General features: G+C 58.1%; 1 protein-coding gene across 1 annotated transcript; it reads right to left on the bottom strand.

Annotated features, from left to right (window-relative positions):
* Positions 1-1128: 1128 nt before the first annotated feature.
* On the bottom strand, positions 1129-13544 carry ITM2C (integral membrane protein 2C). Its single transcript, XM_090284929.1, has 6 exons — positions 13273-13544; positions 5586-5726; positions 3348-3536; positions 2576-2686; positions 1753-1903; positions 1129-1256 (listed from the first exon to the last, which is right to left on the bottom strand). Exons 1-6 carry the CDS (start codon positions 13408-13410, stop codon positions 1165-1167), a joined length of 822 nt encoding a protein of 273 aa, XP_090141055.1. The 5' UTR covers positions 13411-13544; the 3' UTR covers positions 1129-1164.
* Positions 13545-21539: the final 7995 nt, after the last annotated feature.

The raw sequence follows: 21539 nt of genomic DNA, 5'->3' as shown, positions 1-21539 counted from the left end.
TCACAACACACGGCACAAGATGCGGTGCCCCCACCTGCCGCTTTCAAGTCAAAGTCAGAAGTCAAAGGCTTTATTGTTCTACAGACACTTCTGAAAAGAGATCTAATTGAGAAAATATACAAAGCGTTCAGAGTTTCGTCTCCAGGAGCTCCGGGCCTGGCTGGAGGTGTCGAGGCCCTCCTGGCTCAGGGCTCAGAACGGTTAGCATATCGAATAATCAGTAAAAACATGCAAAAGGGAGGAGGAAAAGGAAAAACGGCGCATTCCCCCAAAGCAGAGGGGGACAGAGTTTCAGAACAAAGAGGAGGCGGGGTGTGCAGGTACCAGGCGGCTCTCCGTCCCCGTCCCCTCCGCATCATCTCAAACGGCTCCAAGCCGGGAGGAAGCGAGGAGCTGTGCTGTGCTCAGCCCCACAGGGACAGGGGACACGCACTTCCCCTGGGCCCGGTCCCACCGGTCGCAGCTTCGGGACTCTGCTTGTGCTCCGGGGGGGCCAGCGCTGGGGCCCTGGCTCCTCCCTCTTTGGTTCCACTCAGAAATCGATTGTGCTTGACAAACCCACCCCCCCTCCCCCAGTGCCAGGCTCCCTCTGGTGGGCTGAAGGCACTGTCAGGAGTCCTGGGAGACCCCAGGACGGCCACCTTCCCTTGTGCTGTGGGTGAGGCCATCCCTGGGCACAGCCCCCTCAGCCCCCATCCTCAGCCAGGCCAGGAATGGGGACACAGAAGTGTGCCATCACAAGAAAAAGCCTACGGGACTTTCCCAACGGTGCGGACCATTCGGAACCCCACTCCACACCCCGCCCCCTCCATCCTGTCCCCTACCCCAGGACCCCCACATGCCCGACCCCCTAGTCCAGGCCTTTCCCATGGGCCGCCAGCTCAGCTGTGGGCCTGGCCCTGAATGAGCCAACTTCAAGATGGTGGTCACAGAAGCCACCCTGGGGCACCCTCTCTGTCCCCAGGCCCAGAGGTCAGCAGAGGTGGGGGCCTCGAGAGGTCTCGGCTCTGGTACGGCGAGGCGGGCAGGGCCGGACAGGAAGGGGAGACATGTCACACCTATGGAGCAGCATCCAAAGTACAAGCTAAGTGAGGGGAAGGAGGCGGGCCAGAGCCTGGCAGCAGGAGAGGAGAGGCGGGGGTGGGGGCGGGAGGGGCGGAGGCCTCACGCCGCCCCACAGATGAGCGTCTCCACCACGAAGGTGTTCTCGAAGTGGCGGATGGCGTTGCAGTTCTTGGCCGCACGCTTGTTGATCCCTGGAGGGGACAGAGAAATCCCTGTGAGGCCTGTGTCCCGGCCCAGAGCTGGCTGGGCTACAGAAGCCCCCTGCCCGAGCCTGAGCGGGACCGCAGAGCTGGGGGCGGGAGGACGCCCAGGAGAACTAACCGTGGCTCCCCCAGAGCCTGGAGGCAGCGCAGTGAAAGGCCGAGGGCTCCGGAGCTGGCGTCACATGGCCTGGCTCTGCCTCCCTCCTGCCGAGGGTCTTTGGAGGCCCTAATTAACTCCTCTGTACCTCAGTTTCCTCACCTTTAAAAGGGGCAGCAGTAATAATGATGATGATGATGATAACATACGTTTTAAGGGTGTGGAGTGTAAAATGGTGTGTGGTGTGTAGTAAGGGCTCAGTTAACTCGAGCTGTTATGGCTGCTGCTAGCTGAGCTCCTGCCCGCTGCTCTCCAGCTCGGGGCCTGCCACTGCTGGGGACTGCTGGGGACTGCTGTGGTCTGGGGACCAGGGCCCGGGCCACTCACGCCGCCGAGTAGCCCGGCGCCGCAGCCGGTAGGTGTCCTTCCCGTTGCACAGGTGGTAGATGAAGGAGCCCAGGGCCTCCTTGTCGTTCACGTGCTCCGTGACCACCATCTCCTCCTGGATGATGTACGTCTGCGGCAGGTAGGTCCCTCTCTGCAAAGGGAGTGGCCACAGTGCTGCTCAGGCCGCTGGGCCTCCATCCTCTGGTCTCCATCGCTCACCGCTCACTCCCCTCGTCACCACCCTACTGCTCACTCCAGCTGTGCCCCCCAGTGTTGAAATGCACACATGCCCCCCGCTGTCCTGCAGCGGCCCCACAGCTCGGCCTCTAACGTCCCCAGCCACTTCCTGCTGTGCCAAGTACTGTCACCTGCACTGCCCTGCACCCTGCGTGTGTGGGAGTCTGGTCTCCCACTCTAAGGGTAGGGCCCCTGCCTCTCCCTGCATGGACTGGGGCATGGACTGGGGCATGGACTGGGGCATGGGCTAGGGCGTGGACTGGGGCGTGGGCTAGGTCATGGGCTAGGGCGTGGACTGGGGCGTGGGCTAGGTCATGGGCTAGGGCGTGGACTGGGGCGTGGGCTAGGTCATGGGCTAGGGCGTGGACTGGGGCGTGGGCTAGGTCATGGGCTAGGGCATGGACTGGGGCATGGACTGGGGCATGGGCTAGGGCGTGGACTGGGGCGTGGGCTAGGTCATGGGCTAGGGCGTGGACTGGGGCGTGGGCTAGGTCATGGGCTAGGGCGTGGACTGGGGCGTGGGCTAGGTCATGGGCTAGGGCGTGGACTGGGGCGTGGGCAAGAGGCTGCCAAGACCACCGCGCACCTTCACGTTCATGAGGAGCTCCCAGAAGTTGCGAGGAGGCAGCACGATGGTGGTGTTCAGCTCGATGACGTAGCACTTGCCCAGGGAGATGTCGTGGTAGGCGGTCAGACCCTGGAAGGAGAAGGGGTCACATCAGGCCCTGTACGCGAGGGCCTGGCCCAGGCGGGGCCGTGCGAGGCCTTTGGCCAGCAAAGGCAGGAACCCCGCCGGCCACGGCGGTGCACCCCACCACCCTGGACACCTAGACGGCCCCCCCTTTTTCTGCTCCTCTCCTCGCCTGGTTTCTAGGGGCTTCCACTTCCTAGATGAAGACACCAACTCTTCGGTGCCGCTGGTGTCAGAAGGGTGCTTCTCACAGGGTTACAGAGCTGAGGTTCGGGGACACGGCAATGTCCCCACTGTGCGTGTCATCGGAGCCACGAGGCCCCACGCTGGGGACCCTCAGTGAGGAATGCTTCAACCCAGGCTCTTGGGGCTACATGCCCCTCGAGAACACGCTGGTACAGGAATACTTCAATAAAAAAGGGCACCAGCCTGACCCGTGACAGCCAGCATCTGTGGCTGCCTGGTGGCAAGGAGCAAGGACTTTAAAACCCCGACAAAGTTAAATCCTAGCTGTGTCCTACGTGCGGCTGATATAACTGGTCAAAGGACGTCCAAGGCACATCAGTGTTCTCTTTCCATGCCTGTTCTTTCTCAGGACCCCTGGTGGAGTGGGGGCTGCGGGTCCCTGGACCACCCCCTCCCAGCCCCCGTCCCTGGCCAGCCTCACCCGCTGGAAGTCGTGGATGATGTCTGCCGGGTCGCCGCCGCCAAACTGGGGCACAGGCACGTTGATGCGCTCGTAGTTATCTTCGAGGTAAATCTTCACGTCCTCCTCCAGCTCCATCCGCGTGTGGGCCTGGGAGGACAGGGAGTCCTCGTAGAAGACGCCACAGTGGAAGAAGCTGTCGCGGGCCAGCTGAGCCAGGTGCAGAGAGAGACAGACTGGTCACACAGTGCCCTCGGCAGCCACTGAGCATGCCCAGCCACTTCACGCTCCTAAGGCTTGGGGATGGGGGGAGGGGGGCCTGTGAGACCCCTCTCATAGATGGAGAAACTGAGAAACGTGAGGAGCCGGGGCGGGGGGGGTGAGCCGCCACAGCCATTACCTAGGTGGACGACCCCTCTGGGCCTCAGTCTCCCCATCTGTAAAGGGAGGTGCTCCCTCAGGCTTCTTCTGACCTCCGAGTCCATGAGTCTGTGCTTGGGAAATGGGGTGGACCGGCAGGGGAGGACCCAGAAGGACAGACACCTGAGAAAGAGCTTGGGGTGGGCAGGGGGGGCCTCAGGGGCAAACACAGGCACTGGGACAGGAGAAGCTGGGCCCTGGGGGTAGGTGGCGCCCTCTACTGCCACCACAGGGCACTCACCCCTCTTTCCTGCCCTCTGCTGTGGGGCCCTGCAGAACTTGGGGGACAAAGGGGTGGGGGAGGAGCTGAGAGGCAGCCCCTTGTGATTCCAGCTGGTCTCCAACCTCACACAAGCCCCCGCCACCTTCCCTGGGCCGCACACCTCGGGAGAAACCTGGACAAACGCTGTATCCCCCATCTGAGCAGCTAGCCCAATCACTCCATCAGCAAGGGAAGGGAGGCCGATGGAGAGACCGGGTGGACCAGGAGGCCCAGCCTCACTTCCCCGGGGGCTCCTCCATGTGTGCCCACACCACTGGCCTGACCTGGGCAGAACCTCTCTTTGTCTCTGCGCAAGCTCCCGGGATGAGTGGTCACGCGAATCCCACGGGCCCAGGGCACAGACCCGGAGGCTGCTCAGGGGTGCCCCAGTGCCTGGGGATTGTGGTGGGTGAGGAACCCCAGGGTGTGAGTGCGGACTGGGAAGAGAGGGGACCAGAAGCCAGAGTGGGCTGAGGGAAGGGCTGTGGCCACAGGGAATTGGGAAGCAGGCCATGGCGGGGAGGGGAGGGAGGACAAAGGGAAAGTCAGCAGGTTCCAAGGGGAAAGCCCCAGGGAATAGACACTCTTGGGTGGTTTCCACTGTGGGAAAGCTGGGAGTCAACGAAGGTGAAGCCCAGTGCCTGAGGGTGGGAGGATGTCACTTGGGTCCTAAATGACTGGCAAGTCCCAGCCTTTTGGTCCCTCTGAGATTCCCTGTTGCATTTAGGGTTCTTCTTTTGAGCTACCTTTAATTTAACTACTTTCAGTTCCAAGAACGTGGGGGCACGGCCTCCCTCCCCGGTCTGAGTGACCACAAGGTCGCTGTGACCAGGAACCGTTCTCTGGGCCCAGCTTCCTGCTCAGACTGGTTGTGTGGGCAGCTAGGTGGGGCATGACCGTCGCCAGGGTCTCCTTCACAGGAGTGGCAGTGAGTCCGTCTATAAACTGCCCCTACCTTTCTCATTTTGTAACCTGACAACCAAACACAAAATGCAATTCCTTCAAACGTGACTCACAGGCACGAGGTTCGGACTCTGAAGGGACCACAGAGCCCCAGTTCTGCTGGCTCTGAGCTTCTGGTGACGATGGCCCAGGGTGACACTGTGGGGAAGGGCTTTGGGCCACACGGGGCCCGGATTCCAATCCCAGGCCCCCGCCCCCCCAGCCTGCTGACTGTACTCCTGGGGGTGTCCCGACGACCTCAGGTGTGTCTGATGACATGGGTGAGGACACTCTTCCAGGGTCTGGGGGCGTTAGGGACAGGGCCCAGTCCTGACTTCTGGACCAGAGCTGGCTCCTCAGACACGGGGCTGAGGGCGGGCGGGCCTGAGCCCCAGGAGGCTCCAGGCAGCGGGGAAGATGCAGGTGCCCTGCGCCAGCTTGGGCACCCCTCCCACCTGGGGGGCATGGCTGGGGCTGCCCGCTGCCCCTCCTGCCAAACCCCAAGCGCCTGGCTCTCACCTGCTCCCACCGCCCTCTCCTGCCCGCTCCCACACCCACTGCAGACTCGTACCCTCCCCCGGCTCCTCTCCAAACGCCCCCTTTCTCTGGAGCCCAGCCCCCCTGCCGGGCCTCACCTGGGCGAGGAAGAAGTGCCTGTAGATGTAGACGGAGGCGAACACGAGGCCCGTCAGCAGCACGGCCACGCCCATCGCCAGGTAGCACATGCCGCCCACGGAGGCCCCCTTCCTGCGGCGGTGGTAGGGCGGCCGCTCCTCCTGCGGAGAGCGGTGTAGGGTCAGCGAGGTGGGGGTCCTGCACCCTGGAACCCTCCCACCCCTTTCCCAAAGTGAGACACCCCACCCCGCTGGCTGGGCAGGACGGACGCTCGGGACAGGTGGGGCATGGTCTGGGAGGAAGGAAGGCCGCAGGCTCTCCAGCTGCTCCGCGCGCGGAGACTGAAGCCCACCGCCGACCACGTGAAATGACGTGCGGTGGCCCAGCAGGTGCATCTGGAATTCCCTGAGCCATGAGTCCCCTTCACGGGAGCAGCTGCGACCACAGCATATTCTTTCAGGCATAGAAGGTGGGGGGTGCACAGACATGGCCTTTGGGGCGCTGCCAGAGCTAGTCACCTACAGCAACCAGGGTGCTCTGGGCAGCGGGGAGTCTCAGGGGCTTCTGAGGTGGGAGTGTCAAGATCCACCTGAAATCTGGAGCCCACAGGGTGCACTGGAGTGAGGGCAGTGGCAGAGCGCGGTGGCTGACTGATGGGGACAGGGCTCCAGGAGGCCCCCAGGGTCTGGGCGTGGGTGCCCCTCTCGGCCCAGCCAGGCAGCACCGCGCCCGGGATCCCCGCTGCGCAGAGCTCAGCCTCCCAGGGCGGTGACGGGCCCACCCAGGCCCCAGATGGCAGCGCAGGGCAGGCTGTTGGGAGTGGGGCCTGCGGGGTGACGTCCGGGGGCGTCCGGGGGCTTCCGGGAGCCGGGGCACTTGTGCCGGGACGGAAACGTGGCCGTCGCAGCAGCGGCTGCCCCCAGGGTGAAAACCTGCTCTGGGAGCCAGACTTGGGCTCAGGACAGGAGCTCCCGGGCTGCCAAGAAGCAAACCAACCCAACCCCCTCCAGGCCCGTGTGGCTGGGCGGAGGGGATGAAGGTCTGTGTATGAACCTCAGTAACACCGCTTTACCCGGACGGAGCCTGCGCCTCAGCCCCTCAGCCGGTGTGTGACCTTGATCTTCCCTCATCTCCCTGCCTGTCCTCCCTATGGCACCCCGCGCGAACCAGGCCCTCATTCACCCCAGGATGCTGCAAAGGTGCCAGGCCCGTCTCTGCCACCAGTGTGTACCGACCAGTCCCTCCTCCGCGGGGTTCAGAGACAGGGGTGGGCGGGGGGGAGGTCAGAGGCGGAGTCGAGGATCCCCCCCCCACCCCGCCCCCTGCCCCGAGGAGCTGGGCAGTGTGTGGGAAGGGCAGGCGCTCCAGCCCAGAGCCCAGCTTCTCCCTCGGCCTCTGTCACTGCCTGCCTGCCTAGCTCCTTTGTGCTGCGTTTCCTCTCTCCCTTCATCCTGCGCAGGTGGCAGCAGGGTGGGGACACAGTTCAGGTCCAGGTTACCCAGGACAGACCCCCATCTCTCAGCACAGGAGGTCCAGTCTGGGACGGAGGGGGCTCACAGCCTGATGCGTCCCTCAGGTCCCCGGCTCAGCACACATGGGGGTGTGCGGCCCGGGCCTCAGAGGCGAGTCCCATCAGAGGGGCTGGTGCCCTGCTGCCTGGGGAGGGCAGAAAAGGCCTGGAGGACCCTCTGCTCTCTGGACACGTCCATCACCAGGCCGGGCAGCCCCCAGCCTCAGCAGTCATAGGGTGAGACACCACTGAGAGGTGTCCCTGCCTGTCCTGCCCTCCCGCAGCCCCCGCCCCCCCCCCCCCAGGTCTGGGCTCCAAGGAGCTCACCTGGTCAGAGCAGGTCCCACCCACTGCAGGCCTGGGGCCTCCACCCAGCCTGGCCCTGCTGCAGGGGGTCGTGGGATCAAGACCAGAGAAACATGTTTGTGAAACCACCCACTGGCCGGCATCTCTCCTCAGCACCCTGGGACTCCCTGGGGGCCCTGACCAAGGTCATAGCACACTTGGCCACTGCCCACAGGACCCCGAGGGACAGCTGCCACCTGGGGGAGGCAGGCACTGCAACGGCTTCCACTTCCCAAGGGGCTCCCAGGAGCAGCGCAAGACAGGGCGACCCAAGAGCCAGGCTCTGCCAGCATCTCACAGGGGGGCAAGCCACCCCAGGGGCTCCAGCCCTCGGGAGTGGGTCCTAAGGAATGCGGATGTGGTCGACCCAGCTGGCGGGCCGGGCTGCGGGACCCAGTGGTGAGAGCTGGATCCAGCATGGGGCCCCCTGCGGCCCTTCCCCCTCCCCGCAGGTTCTCCGGTGAAATGTGAAGGGGCAGCCTCCTCACAGTTTTGTCCTCAGGGGGGTTTTGTGGGAGATTAGAGGAGACAAAGAACCTGAAAGCCCTCAGTGAAGGCAAAAGTGCTAGATAAAAACAGATCTTTATCAGCCCACCTTTTCCTTTTTAGGGCCACCACTTGGGCAGCTGTTGAGGCTGCGTGTGGGTGTGGGTGGAGGGCCATGTCAGGCTCACGCTCCTTCCTTTAGGAACACCAGAGAAGTAAGCTTGTAAAAACTGCTTAAAAAAAAAAAAAACCTACAGTCCAAGGGCTACAAGGGCCTGCCCCACACAGTAACTACACGGTCAAGGTGAAACCTGCCAGTGAGAGCGGCCTTTCTGCCTCGGGCTGGGTCAGGTGTTTCTCAGGGGAGGGGCGGTCAGAGAGGACAGAGGAAGGAGGAGGGGGGCTGGCGTGGCCCTGGGGAATGTGAGGGGTGGCTGCCATGGCTGACACTGCCTTGTGTCCTCACGACTCTGTAGGGCCCACTGTGAAGGTTGGGGATCCCCCACCCTTCCTAAATGTGCAGTGGACAAATGGCGCCCCGGCCAGCCTCTGTTGACAGCTGCCAGCACACACCCGGGGCCCACACCCTGCTCCCCGCCCGGCCCCTCAATCCCCCGGAAGCACCGTGGCCGAGCTGTGGTTGGAAGAATAAGCAGAACCAGAGGCTGTCACGAGGCAGATAGGAAACCACTGATGTCCCTGATTCCAGGCACAAGGGCCCACACAGAGGGGAGGGCCCCAGGACCCTGCCCCAACGCTGTCTTTGCTTCCCAGGCTCAGCTTTACACAAGCAAGACCAAGGCTTGAGTTCCCAAGCCCTGGCCCATTCGCAGGCCCCTCGCACTGACCACCGGCAGCAGAACAGAGGCCCCCGGGGAGCGCAGTCAGCCTGGGCCAGAACCTGGGGCCTCACCCTTGGGGTCCCTGGCTGCCCAGCTCACTCGGGGAGACGGCCCAGGAAGCCTCCAAGCTGCTTCATCTGTCAGGCTGAAGACCCAGGAAAACGCAGCCCCCCACGTGAAGCAGTTACCCCCCGGCCAGGCATTCAGGGTCTTCCATTTAGAACGTAGGAAAATACTGCATAGTGTTTCCACGGCAACTGGGCTTTCTGAGCAAAGTGCCTGGCTGTGCAGTCTTGCGGGACACGTGAGCCAGACCTGCGGGGAGCTGACGGGGGCCCAGGCCTCTGCCTGCTGGCTTCACTCAGCCCCACAGTGGTGCTCATTAAATGACTGAGCAACGCCTGGGCCAAAACAGTCAGGGGCACCCAGCCAAACGGAGCATTAACTCAGCAGACCCTCGTGGCTCCTCTGCTGCCTTCCTCGGCGACAGAGTCCAAATTAACCGCAAGCAGCTTAAGCTACAGTTGCAGGCCGTAGAAAGAGGCTATCCAGGACCCAGACTTCGCTCACTGCAGGCCAGGACCCCAGGACCAATGGCTAGCGGGGAGCGGTCTCCCCTCGCCAGCATCTTTCCCAGACTGCAGATCACAGAGACAAGGGCGTGTGTGTGCGTGAGACAGGACCTGACAGGGTGTGGGGAGAATGGGCAAATGCTGTGTTCAGAAGTACAGATATCAGCTGGGAACATGTCCACAGGGGCTCATGACTTTGCCAACACAGGAGCCCCATTTTGACTTTGCATGAGTGGAACCCCATTCCTGTCCCGGTTGCAGGTGGGCGAGGAGGAGGGTGGGCCTCCGAGGACACTCCCACACAGCCCTCCGCTCTGCTTGGCTGGTCTGGGTGGATTCTCTCTTCTATTCCGCTCCACTCCTGATGGTCAAGAGGAGACACCAGAAAAAGTCTCCAGAGGAAGGGATAAAAGCAGGCTTCTGGGGGAACTCTCCCAGGGGAGAGAGCTCAGAGAGGCTGCACTCCTGTGATTTCACCATAAACGTTTTTCTTTTTTCTTTGTCACTAAGAAAGACTCATTCTCCCTGGCACTCTGCAGGCAGCCTTGAACATGCAAGGTCAGGCGGGGGGAATGGGAAAGAAAGCAAGCAGAAATGTCGGCTGACAGAGGCCCTCTGGGAAGGCCCAGGGAGGGCCAGGAATAGGACAGCCCCAAGTCCCCACACTGCCACAGGGCAGGACCCGAGCTGGAGCGCCTTTCCAACAAGGTCCTTTCATCCCAGCCCCCGGGGCCTGTGGGTATTGAAGCCTATGGTGGGAGGATTCCAAGTCTGGCCAGACCCACCCTCCTAGCTGGCAGGGACCCACCCCCAACCTCCTGGGAGACCGAGCTCCCCCCCTGCCAAGGGCCTGAGGCCAGGGCACAGGAGGTGAAATCTGATTCCCAGGTATGCAGGCTGGGGAGGGAGTGACACAGGGGCCATTAATCAAAGGTAAAAGCCAGAGAGAAAATTACAGCGCTGAGCCGATGGCTGTATTGAACGTGATTCTTTCCTCTTGCAGCCCCCAAGCCGGGTGGAGTCCGTACAGGCCCACACCTGTGTTTGTGTGTGTGTGTTCTGTGTGTGTGTACGGGCGGACACAGGCAGACTGCGGGGGAGGGGAGGGCCTGAGAGGTGCAGGGCTGGCCAAGTTCACGACCGTGCACACCTATCCTCAGGTGTCAGGTTTTAATCCTCCCCCTGGGCCCCCACTGCTCCCTCTCCCCAGTGAAGAATAACGGGGCCAGAAGGGGCTAAGGCAGAGAGCTTCCCTGCCATCTGCCCCGGGCATCCGCCCGCCGAGCAGGCTTCTCATTATCTCAAGAGCTGAACACCACGTGGGGCGAGTGGGCAGCCGGAGGCCCAGCTGGGCCCCAACCCCCATCCCTTCCCGGCCCACTGAGGCACTTCCCACCAGGAACACGTCTGGGAACACACTCCTTGTGTTTTCAGTTTTTGCTCAGAAGCCGCGGGAGCCCACTCTGAGGGTGCCTCCGCCGGCCCCAGGCCTGCACCCAGGTACATTTCACAGGGCAGCCGGGAGAGGGAGGCGAGCCGCTGCTGCGAGGCCTTCGCACGCCCCTCTGTTCATGCCGTGGTTCCTCCTCGGCTCTGGACCTTATCGTTGGGTCCAGTTCAGTGACCAAGAAGGGGTCTAGAGCGCCCCCCCCCCCCCGAAGAGACCTTCTCATAAGCTTTCCTCTGCATCCCCAACCGAAGTGGCACAAAGCCAAACGACCTGTGTTGATGAAGCAGGTCCCAGGGCCTACCCCTCAGCCTGCCTGTCCCTGTCCTTCTGTGCCCTAGTAAATGGCTGATGCTCTGTCCTTGGCTACATCTGTGAGAGCTGGCGCCTGCTGTGCTCACTGCCCGGGCCCTGGACGTGGGAAATGTGCCCACTGGCCAGGCAAGGCCACCAGAGGCTGGCAGAAGTGAATTTCTCCCAAGACCACATTCCAGCAGAGTCGAGATGGCATATCCAAGGCCCCTGGGCATCACCTCAGGGTCTCAGCAGCTGCAGAAATTCACTAATATGCACATCTGTGCTACAGGTGTTGGACTTGAACCCTCCTCCTGGGCGCCCAGGAGCGGACCCTACCCAGCAAGGCCTGGGGGAAGAGGCTTGCTCAGCAGGCTCAAGGCCACCACAGACAGCACCAGGAAGAGGTGGCCATTTCCATTTCACGCTGGGTGCAGAGGAAGAAAGGATGCTCGATTTCGGAGCCAGAGCCTGGAGGTCAGTTATTGCTAAGGGGATGCTGGCGTTGCCACCCTGCCTGCCGGACACCATCAGCAGGCTACTCCTGGAGAACGTGCCACGCCTGCAAAATCCCATGGACCTGCTGATGGGGTTTGAATTACATCCTCCCGCTGTCTGGCTGGTCCTCCCTCCTCCCTGAATCCCATAGCTCTCAGAGCCAGGGGCTGTTCTCCAGGTCCCTGCTGGGTGCCAGGCAGCCGGGAGAAGGGGCAAGAATGCTGCCTGGGGCCCCCTCACCCCTGCACCCCCCAAGGCTGGGCAGAAAGGGGGAAGCAAGCTTGGGAAGTGCTCCTTGCAAACTTTTAAAGCTGCAGACCAGTCTTCACATACGGAGCGCCACTCCCCATCCAGGCATCAGCCAAAGATGGAGCTGCTCTGGTGGGGGCTCACCAGCCCCCCAACCCAGCCCAGGCGGTCACGGATGCTGCAGTGACCACAGTAAGGCAGGGGAGCTCACCCAGGCTCCTCACATTCTGCACTCAGGGTGTTTGCTCAGGCTGTGACACCCGCGTCTTAGGCCCCTCTCCAGAGTTCCCTCTTGCAAGGCATTGGTGAGGTGTGTGTGAGCCATAAACGTGGGGAGGGCGGAGGCGCGGAGGGAGAGTCCTCAGCGGCCAGCCTCAGGGAGAGGCAGGGAGTACACAAAGGCTTTTCTTCGAAGTCCTGTCTCGATGGGGGTTGGGGGGACCTGGGTGCTCCCCAAGACCGTCGTGGGAGACGCTGCGTAGGCAGCTTTGTCCGGACACTAGAAAGCCTGGCTGGCATCCCCGCCCGCGCCACGCGTCCTGGCCCGGCCGGGCCCTTCCCGGGTCAGGCTTCATGCCGCCCAGTTTCCCACCGCGGAAATGCCTTCTCTCCCGGGGTCCCTTGAGGCGCGGGACGCCGGAGGGGCGCGGTGCATGGAGGCCCACCCCCACCGAGCGCGGCCGGGATGGTGGGGGACACTCGGGCATTGGGGGAGCCTCCCCACGGGCGGAGGGGGCAGCCCGAGCGAGAGCCAGGAGAGGAAAGAAGAGGGGACACGGGGTGGGTGGGATCCGGGCGTGCAGTCTCGGAACCCCGAGCCTCGAACCCCGGGCATCCGGCCCGGCGGTTTAGGTTTATTTCCACCACTTCCCGGTCCACCGATTCAGGTGCAGAGCAGCAGCGCGTCCTCCGCCCCTGGCAGCCCCTCCAACACCCCCGTTTGGGAAAAAAATCAATGGTCTCTCTCCCATCGTTGGCACCAGACTCCCTGCGCCCCTCAGCCACGGCCCACCCATCGGACCCACCGCCCTACTTTGGAAAAACTACGTTCACCCCTCCTCCCATCCCCCACCTGGGGACGCGACTCTCGGCCCCTCCCCCTTGATTGGAACCAGACGCAGACCCCCACCGACAGCGTTCCTCGAACTTCTTCGGCCCAGCCCCCTCCCTTTATTTTGGGGCTGGGTTGCTAGGGTCCCTGTACTTATGAAAGAGCCTTTGAGCGCTTCCCGAACCCTGGGGGACCAGCGACTCAGACGCCCCATCTCCCACACTTGGGACCTAGGGGTTCGGCTGCCGCTTTAGGACAGGACCCAAGCGCCCTCCCCACTCTGCGATGGACGGTCCATTCCCGACGCCCACCCCGGCTGCGCTCCCGGCTCCGGGGCCCCGCTGCCTCTCGGGCAGTCCCCGCGGCCGGCGAGGCTCGCCCTGGTCCCCCGCCTGAGCCCCGGCCCCTCTTACCCCAGCCGGCGTCAGCAGGATCTCCGCGGCCGGGCCGGCCGCCGGGGCCGAGGCCGAAGCCGAGGCCGAGGCCGAAGCCTTGTCGGCCTTGTCGCCCTTGATGCCGGCCACGGCGGGCTGGAAGCTGATTTTCACCATGGCTGCGCCGGGCCTCGGGTCCGCTACCTGTGCAGCCTCCGAGCAGCCTCCGCTCCGCACTCTGCAGGCACCGGAAGTTTGGATCCTGCTCGCGTCCCTTTCTCTAACCCCACCTCCAGCCCTCCACGCCACCGCCCCCAACTGGGGTGCCTTGGCGCCCGCTGCGTCTGCGCCCCCCCCGCACCCCCCCCCCCCCCCGCCAACTTCCCGCCCGCTAGGTGCGCAGTGACCCCTGCCGGGCGTGCTGCTGGGACCTGCGGAGGACCGAGGTTCACTCTCTCCCTCCCTCCTCCCTTCCATCCGCCCATCCTTGCATCCTTCCATCCAGGCAGGACCCAGCCCTCTTCCAAGCCTTATCCCTTCCAGCTCCCTCTGCAACACCAGACTCTCCAGAACACACGGCCTGTCCAACTGTGTTTGCTAGGCAAATGCAGCTTCGAGACAAGTTCCCAGGCTCACTTTCCTCTTCCCTCCTCTTTGGAAACTTGGAGCCTCCACTGTCCCTGCTCCCAGCTCCCTGCTCTGGTTTCTTCCCTGTCCTGGGCCCTGGGAGGAGGCTTCAAGGCCAGGCACCCCCTTGCTTGCTGCATCCTGCATCTTGCCTCCGTCCACACCTCATTCATTCTCCATCCTTTTTCCTTCCTCCTTCATCTCCCCAGCTGGGGGTCCCTGGGGCGCATGCGGAGGACGCTGGGAGTGGAGGAATGAAGGCAGCCTGCAAAGTGAGGTGGGTACAGCCACAGGGTCATTGTCCTTAGGCTTGGTTTCCAGTTGGGACTCTGCTCCTGCAAAGCATCAGGGGTATTGGGGAGGAGCAGGGCCTTCTTAGGTATCTCTTGGCACCAAAACCTGGGGTCAGCTGCCCTAGTTCAGGCTGGACAGGGGACAGTGCCTAGCAAACCACACACAACCCTGAACACCAGCTTCGGTTGTGCAGTTGGAAAGGCAGGGGAGTCTGAGAGCTTTTTGGGGACAGTCCAGTCTTTCACTGACGTCTCCTACCTGTAGTGTCTTGGTTGGCTGCCTTGAGTCCAGGGTACTTACGTCCCAGACCCAGCATCCGAGGGCAGATCTTGGATGAAGCCAGCAGCCTTGAGGACAGACAGATCCAGAAGGAAGGTCTAAGTGATGCAAAGGCCATCAGCGTGGGGAACAGGGAGGGGAACGGGGCGATGGAAGAAGGTCTGGGGGAAGCCAAGAGGATTTTGGTTTTGATGAGGAAGAGAGAGGAGGTGCTGTTGACCTCGGAGGTGAATCTTGGTTGTGGAGAAGCTAAGCTCCCAGCCCTCCGTTAGATTCCCACCCGGCACCCCCAACATTTATTCCTCCACGCAGAACATGTTTTCTAAGTGACCCTATGTGCCAAGCTTGTGTTAAATAAGTCCTGTGGCAGAAACACCGGAGAGCCCCCCAGCATTCAAGGGCCTGATTACGTTTGTCCCTTCATCTGCCAAATTCTCTCACGTGTGTTACCTCCACTCCTTTCGCCCCAGTCCCCGAGACCTTCCGGCGCCCTCGTGTTGGTGACAGAAACAAGGATCACAGAGCCCGTAGTGGGCAGATCTCTGGTGGGCAAGGCAGGACCATCTGGCAGAAGCAGCCACCTCCCCGAGGTAGGCACACTTGAACCCTGCCTTCTCTGGCCTGGGTTAAGTCCCTCTGCCCTGTGTACCCTCAGCACCATGTACACAGAAGTGTGTACCTTTCCTTATCCTTGACCTTGGGCCCTGCACCCACTAAGTGCCAGGCCCACATCCTGCTGCAGTGATTCCTAAACTTTCTGGTCTCAGGACCTCAAAGAGCTTTGATTTAGGTGGGTTATGTCTATCAACATTTACTAATTAGGAATAAAACCCAGAAAAATTTAAAACACAAGAGGACACCTACTTCATTAACTGTCGAAGGAATGTCACCATATGTTGCACAGCTTCTAGAAAATTCCATGAATGAGAGACAAAGACTGAAAAGGGAAATAACATCTTAGTGTTATTGCAAAAATAGTCTTGACCTTGCAGGCTTCCTAGATGGGTCCTGAGGGCCGCTGGGGTTCCTGGACCACACCTGCAGAACTGCTGCTCTGGTTGGTGCTCAAGTCAAGAACCCACAGTCCATGGATCTACGACACACAGTCTTTCATATGTTAACACCTCTGAAATCAAGATTTTTTTACGATTAAAATTAGCAGTGATTTTTTTCCTTATACCTAAGGCAATGTTGTGTCTTACAATACACAGCCTTAAAGCGGATCCTATAACCAGTCAATGACCACAGGGCTCCCGGAGGCAGTATGAGGTTAACAGCATACACTGAGCTTTGTGGGTTCAGGCAAGCAGAACAGGACAATGAACTTGGGGACCAGGGGGTACAGCCAGGGCCCCATGGCAGATGCCAGATCTAGGCAAGAACGATAGACAGGGTGTAGATGGGTGACAGGGACAGGAGAGGCACACTGGGTGGGAGAAGGTCAGGCTTGGCTGGGTGCCCTTGCCCAGCATTTCAGCCACAGCCAGTCCTTGTCCTCTGTCCTTTCACCCAAGTGACGAACTCCTCCTGCATCATCATGCCCTTTGGAGCCACTGGGCCACCTCCTCTTCTGGACAGCCCATGTGAATGGTGGCTCTCGGAGCCAAGCAACGAATGGGTGTGGCTTCGTTCTCCAAGTCATCCTCAGAGTGAGGACCCTGACCAGCAGCACCAGCAGCACCTGGGGACTTGTTAGAAAGACAGACAATCTCATTCCTGAACTCGGGGAATGCTGTGTTTAACAAGGCCTTGGGGATTCTGATGCGCGCTCCAGCTGGAGGACTACCGCTTTCCTCACTCTGTCCACACTCCCGCTGCCCCCCTGTCCTCTCCAGACAGACCGCCCTCTCCTCAGCAGCTGAGCTCACCCCTTTCTCCCCAGAGAATGTGGAAGCCGTCCTTGCCGGAGGCAGATCCATCCCCCACCAGCAGCTTGCCGATGGCTACTGTGGTCCCTCCTGGCCCTTCAGGTTGGAGGAGGAGTCTGTGTGTCTTCGCCCTCCTCAGACCCATCCCGCCTTCTTGGGAAGATGCCCCCCACCCCACCCCACCCCGTCCCAGCCCCCAGGCCTCGGTCATTCCCCCACCCCCAACTCAGCACGTTGCTTTACTCCAGTCTCAGGTCTCCCTTCCTTCCTATCAGCTCCGAAACACGCTTGCGTTAACCTTGGAAGAAAACAAAACACTTCCTTTGACCCCTTGTCCCCTGCACTTGTTATCCACCCTATTTTGTCATTTTCTTCTTGGCCAAACTTTTAGAAAATTCGGTCTCCATTTCCTCATTCCTCCCATATTCATCCTAGCTGGATCCGGCTTCTGTCCTCACACCTCCACCTGGTTCTCAAACCTCATGCCACCTGGGCTGTCCTTGGGCTGCTGGCCACGCCCGCTCCTGCGACTCCTCCCCCTCCCCCTCAGCCAAGGTGAGGAGGGGAATTGGCCCCAGTGGGAAGATCTCCTGGAATCAACCCCCACAACCAGTCATTTAAAAACCCAAACCCCAAATGTGAACTTTGACATGTGTTTACCTCTTTCTTCAAATCGAGTTGAGGGCTGTTCCTCAGGGATATCTGGTTTAGTACAACGCAAAGCGCTGATTATTTGAGACTCGCGGCGCTAACCAAGCCGTGGATGCTCGGTGGCGTGGCCTGCTGGAAGTGCAACGATCTCGGACGGGGTACCGTCGCCACCCTTCGTTCTACCGGCTCCCCAGAACGTAAGTCCCTCTTGTAACTTCCAGTTTGCACCCTCTGACCAACATCTCGTTCCCCTGACCCGCCAGCCTGTGGTAACCGCCTTTCTACCCTGTTTCTATGGGTTCAACTACTGTAGACCCCACACACAAACGAGATGACACAGCAGCTGTCTGCCTTTGTCTGGTTTACTTCACTCAGTATGAGACCCTTCCGGGGCATCCATGTTGTCACAGAGACAGGATTTTATTCTTTGTTATGGCTGAATAAATACCCCATTGTGTACACGTGCTCCACATTTCCTTTGTCCAGTCATCTGCGGGGACACCTAGGTGGTTTCCACGTCTTGGCCAAGGTGTGCATAACGCTGCGGTGATCACGGGAGTGCACATGTCTTTTCAAGATACAGATTTCGTTAACTCTGAGTGTAGTACACCCAGTAGTGGAATTGCTGGATCTGATGTTAGTTCTATTTTTAAATTTGTGAGGAACTTCCATACTGTTTTCCATAATGGCTGTACCTGGTAAGTATATTGAAAAGATAGTTTCTCTGAAAAAATCGGTAGGAAGAGATGAATCTCTGGAAAATCTAATAAATAAGAGAAAATATTAGTATGAGAAAGAGGATATATAGATAAGGTGGATATTACAAATATCTAATAAATATGAATATTACAAAGTGGATGATGTTATGGAAAAGTATAAATAGCCAACATGAACTCAAGAAGTGGAAAATCATAATGCCCTGTAATCAAGGGAATTACTGAAAAGAGTTCTCAAGCAATTATCTCAAAAAAATGGCTCTGAGTAGCCAGACCACTTATCTGGATGGTTCTTTCAAACTGAAGGAACTGGCTCTATTGATGCTTCAGTTAATTTTAGGCATAGATTATATATTCTGACACAACAATCTGACAAATAAAAGCGAGAAAAATAATGTTATGAATGGAGATACAAAAATTCAATGGTACATTAGAAAAACAGCGGAGTTCCAGCAAGTAGAACTTTGAAGAATAAAGACACAGATTTCAGGTTCGAAAATCTATTGGGGGAGAAATTGCTTGGTAAAATAATGCTTAAAAGTAGTAGCTAATCAAACTTGAAAAGAATAAAGAAAATAAAACATATGATAAAACCCACAAAAACCACTGTTAATACTATTATATTTCCTCCAATATGTGTGTGTGCTGTGTTTCTCCCCCACTACAAAACAGGGACAACAGTGTGTGTGTGTGTGTGTGTGTGTGTGTGTGTGTGTGTGTGTGTACATTCTCAAGCTAGGGGTGATCCGGAACTTTAGGCCGCATTTTGCCATGCCTGCCCCCACTTGGGTTGGGGAGGGCAGGTGCTGCTGGCCGCTGGTGGTCAGAAGCCAGAGATGCTGCTGACACCCTACAGTGCATAGGACAGTCCCCACAACAAAGAATTATCCAGTCTAAAATGTCAACTGTGTCAAGGTTGAGAGACCCTGATTAGTAGTCTGCTTTTCTCCTCTTTAATTTCAGCATTTTCTCATGTGCTAAGCAGGCAGAATGCCCTCCTCCCACTCCCAAGATAATCCATGCCCTATTCTTTCGAACCGGTGAATTTGTAACCTTGTACGGTGAAAGGAACTTTATAGACATTATTAAGCTTATGAACCTTAAAATCGGGAGATTATTCTGGATTCTGAGTGATCACATGATCCCTTAAAAGCAGAGAACTTTCTCTGGCTAGAGTGAGAGAGATGTGGCAGAGGAGAATTCAGAGAGCTCTGAAGCACGCAGGACCGCAGGACCGGACCGTGTCGCTGGGGTGTGGGTGGGGGATGGGCAACGTGATAAAGAATCCAGGTGCCCTTCAGGCTCTGAGAGGCTCCGAGCTGACGCCAAGAAAACAGAGGCCTCAGCCCCACCACCACACGGAACTGAATTCTGCCCCAAACCTGCATGAGGCTGGAAGTACATTCCCCCCATCCCCCAGAGCCCCCAGGTAAGCAGCTCAAGCTGGCAGGCCTGCTTTTCACCTTGCGAGGCCAGGAGCAGAGGAAACAGCAGGACTCCCACCCCCACCCCCACCCCATACTGCTGATGTACAGAACGCTGAGATAAGGAACTCACGGTAGTATGTTACAGCAGCAGTATAAAACGAATCCACCTGGCATAATTAAAAATTCTCACCTATTCGTAAGCAGCCTGGGCCCCTCTGCCACACCCCACACCGAATTCACCAGAAGGTTCCCTGGGCTCTGGCTCCAAAGTGTATCCAGACCGGCCCGCTTTCCCCACCTTGGTCCCGCCACCCTCTTACCTGGACCATCTCCGTCGGTCTTCCACTTGGACCTTTGCATCGTGGTCTCCCCAGTCCCCGCAAAGTCTGTGCCCCAACACCCGCCAGAGGATGCACTTCTAATGTCAACCAGACCACCGCCTGCCTCTGCCTAAAACCTGCCGATTTCCCAGTTCTTTCAGAATAAAGCCTGCATTAGCTCCGGTTACGTCACCCACACTAAGCTCTGGCTGGGGGCCCCCAGGCCCTTCCCAGTCGGCCTGCCTGTACCCTTCCCATCATTTCTGTTCGTGTGTCGATCCTCACAACGACGGAGAAGAGCCTTTGTACATTCAGAATATTAGCTTTGCCCATCAGAACTCACGTATTTTTCCATTTTGACACCTGCCCTTTTATTATTATTATGGCATTCATGGACTGTTTTCATATATAAATCCCTCAAAGTTTCCGCTATGATTTCTTCTGTGCCTGTACACTTAGATTCTTTCTTCTTTAAACTTATATCCTCACCAGTATTTTCTCTTAGCATTGTTATATACACAGAACATCGAAATTGTTAGTCATTACTTTCACAGTTCTTGGCAAGTGTAATGCATTGCCTTCTCAAGACAAATTTTAGGATGATTTTTTTCATTTGTCTGCAAACACCTATCAGGATTTTTATTGAAGTTGCTTTAATTTGGGGAAGAGGTGGCATTCTTAAGTATATTTTATTGATTATGCTATTACAGCTGTCCCATTGTTCCCCCTTTGCCTCCCACTGCCCAGTACCCCCTTCCCTCCAGCAATCCCCCGCTTAGTTCATGTCCATGGGTCGTGCATATAAGTTCCTCGATTTCTTCATTTCCTATTTATTCTTAACTTCCCCATTTTGTTCCTACCATTATGCTTCTTAATCCCTGCACCCCCCCCCCATTTCTCCCCCTTCCCCCTCCCAGCTGACAACCCTCCAAATGATCCCCACAGTTGATTCTGTTCCTATTCTGGTTGCTTGCTTAGTTTTTGTTTTTTAGATTCAGCTGTTGATAATTGTGGGTTTGTTGTCATTTTAATGTTCATAGTTGTGATCTTCTGTTTCTTAAGTAAGCCCCTTTCATTTGGCTTTCCAAGTCCCCTGAACTGGAGAAAAGGTGCCCACCACCCACCCCAAGCTTTATTTCTTGAGCACCTGCTTGGTGCTGGGCACCGGAGACTCCCAGCGAGGGATGGACACGGTCTGTTTTCAAGGCGGCTTTATATTCTGGGACATGGGAAGGAGTGGACTCCAGATCTGCTTGGAAGCAGAGTCAGAAGAACTGGGACAGGGACTGTGTGAGGGGAGGAAGGAAAGAAATGACTCCCGAGACTGGCTGGATGGTGGGGAAATGAGAGGACCGCAGGGTGGAGAGTCGAGAGTTTTCTGAGGCCTGCTGGACTTGAGGTGCCCTTAAGCATCCAGGTGACGGCAAAGGGCAGTCTGACAGGTGAGTGCCGGAAGGAGGTTGAACTTGGGACTCAGCAGCTTAAAGTCAAGGGGCTGGATGAGGCCCCCTAGAAATAGCTCACTGATAGAGATGCCAAGGCCCAGGTTAAGTTTTGTTATATTAGGTTTTAATTTGTGTTTAAAAATACATTTGCCCTGGTCAGTGTGGCTCAGTGGACTGAGCATCGCCCTGCAAACCAAAAGGTCGCTGGTTCGATTCCTGGTCAGGGCACATCCTGGGTTGTGGGCCAGGTCCTCAGTTGGGGGCATGCAAGAGGCAACCCCACATTGATGTTTCTCTCCCTTTCTCCCTCTCTAAAAATAAATAGAATCTTTTAAACAAAAATAGTTTTATTTCTCTTGTGATTTCTTTCTTGACACATGGATTATGGTGAAGAGTGTTCTTTAATTTCCAAATATTTGGAGATTTGAGAGGTATTTTTATGTAACTGATTTCTAATTTATTTCTATTGTGGTCAGAGAACATACTCTATATAATTGTAATCCCTTTCCTTTCAAATTTGTTGAGACTCGCATGTAGTTGAAGTTGACAACATTCCACGTGCACTTGAAACAATGTGTATTTGTTTGGGGTTTAACCTTCTGTAGCTGCCAGGGATGGCAGGTAGTTGCTAATGGTATGCAAATTTCCCATATCCTCACCGACTTAAAAATGAATTAAC

The sequence above is a fragment of the Furipterus horrens genome, unplaced genomic scaffold, assembly GCF_987537825.1.
Source record: "Furipterus horrens unplaced genomic scaffold, mFurHor1.1.pri manual_scaffold_1, whole genome shotgun sequence".
Lineage (NCBI taxonomy): Eukaryota > Metazoa > Chordata > Mammalia > Chiroptera > Furipteridae > Furipterus > Furipterus horrens.
This window is presented reverse-complemented; position numbering and strand designations above follow the sequence as displayed.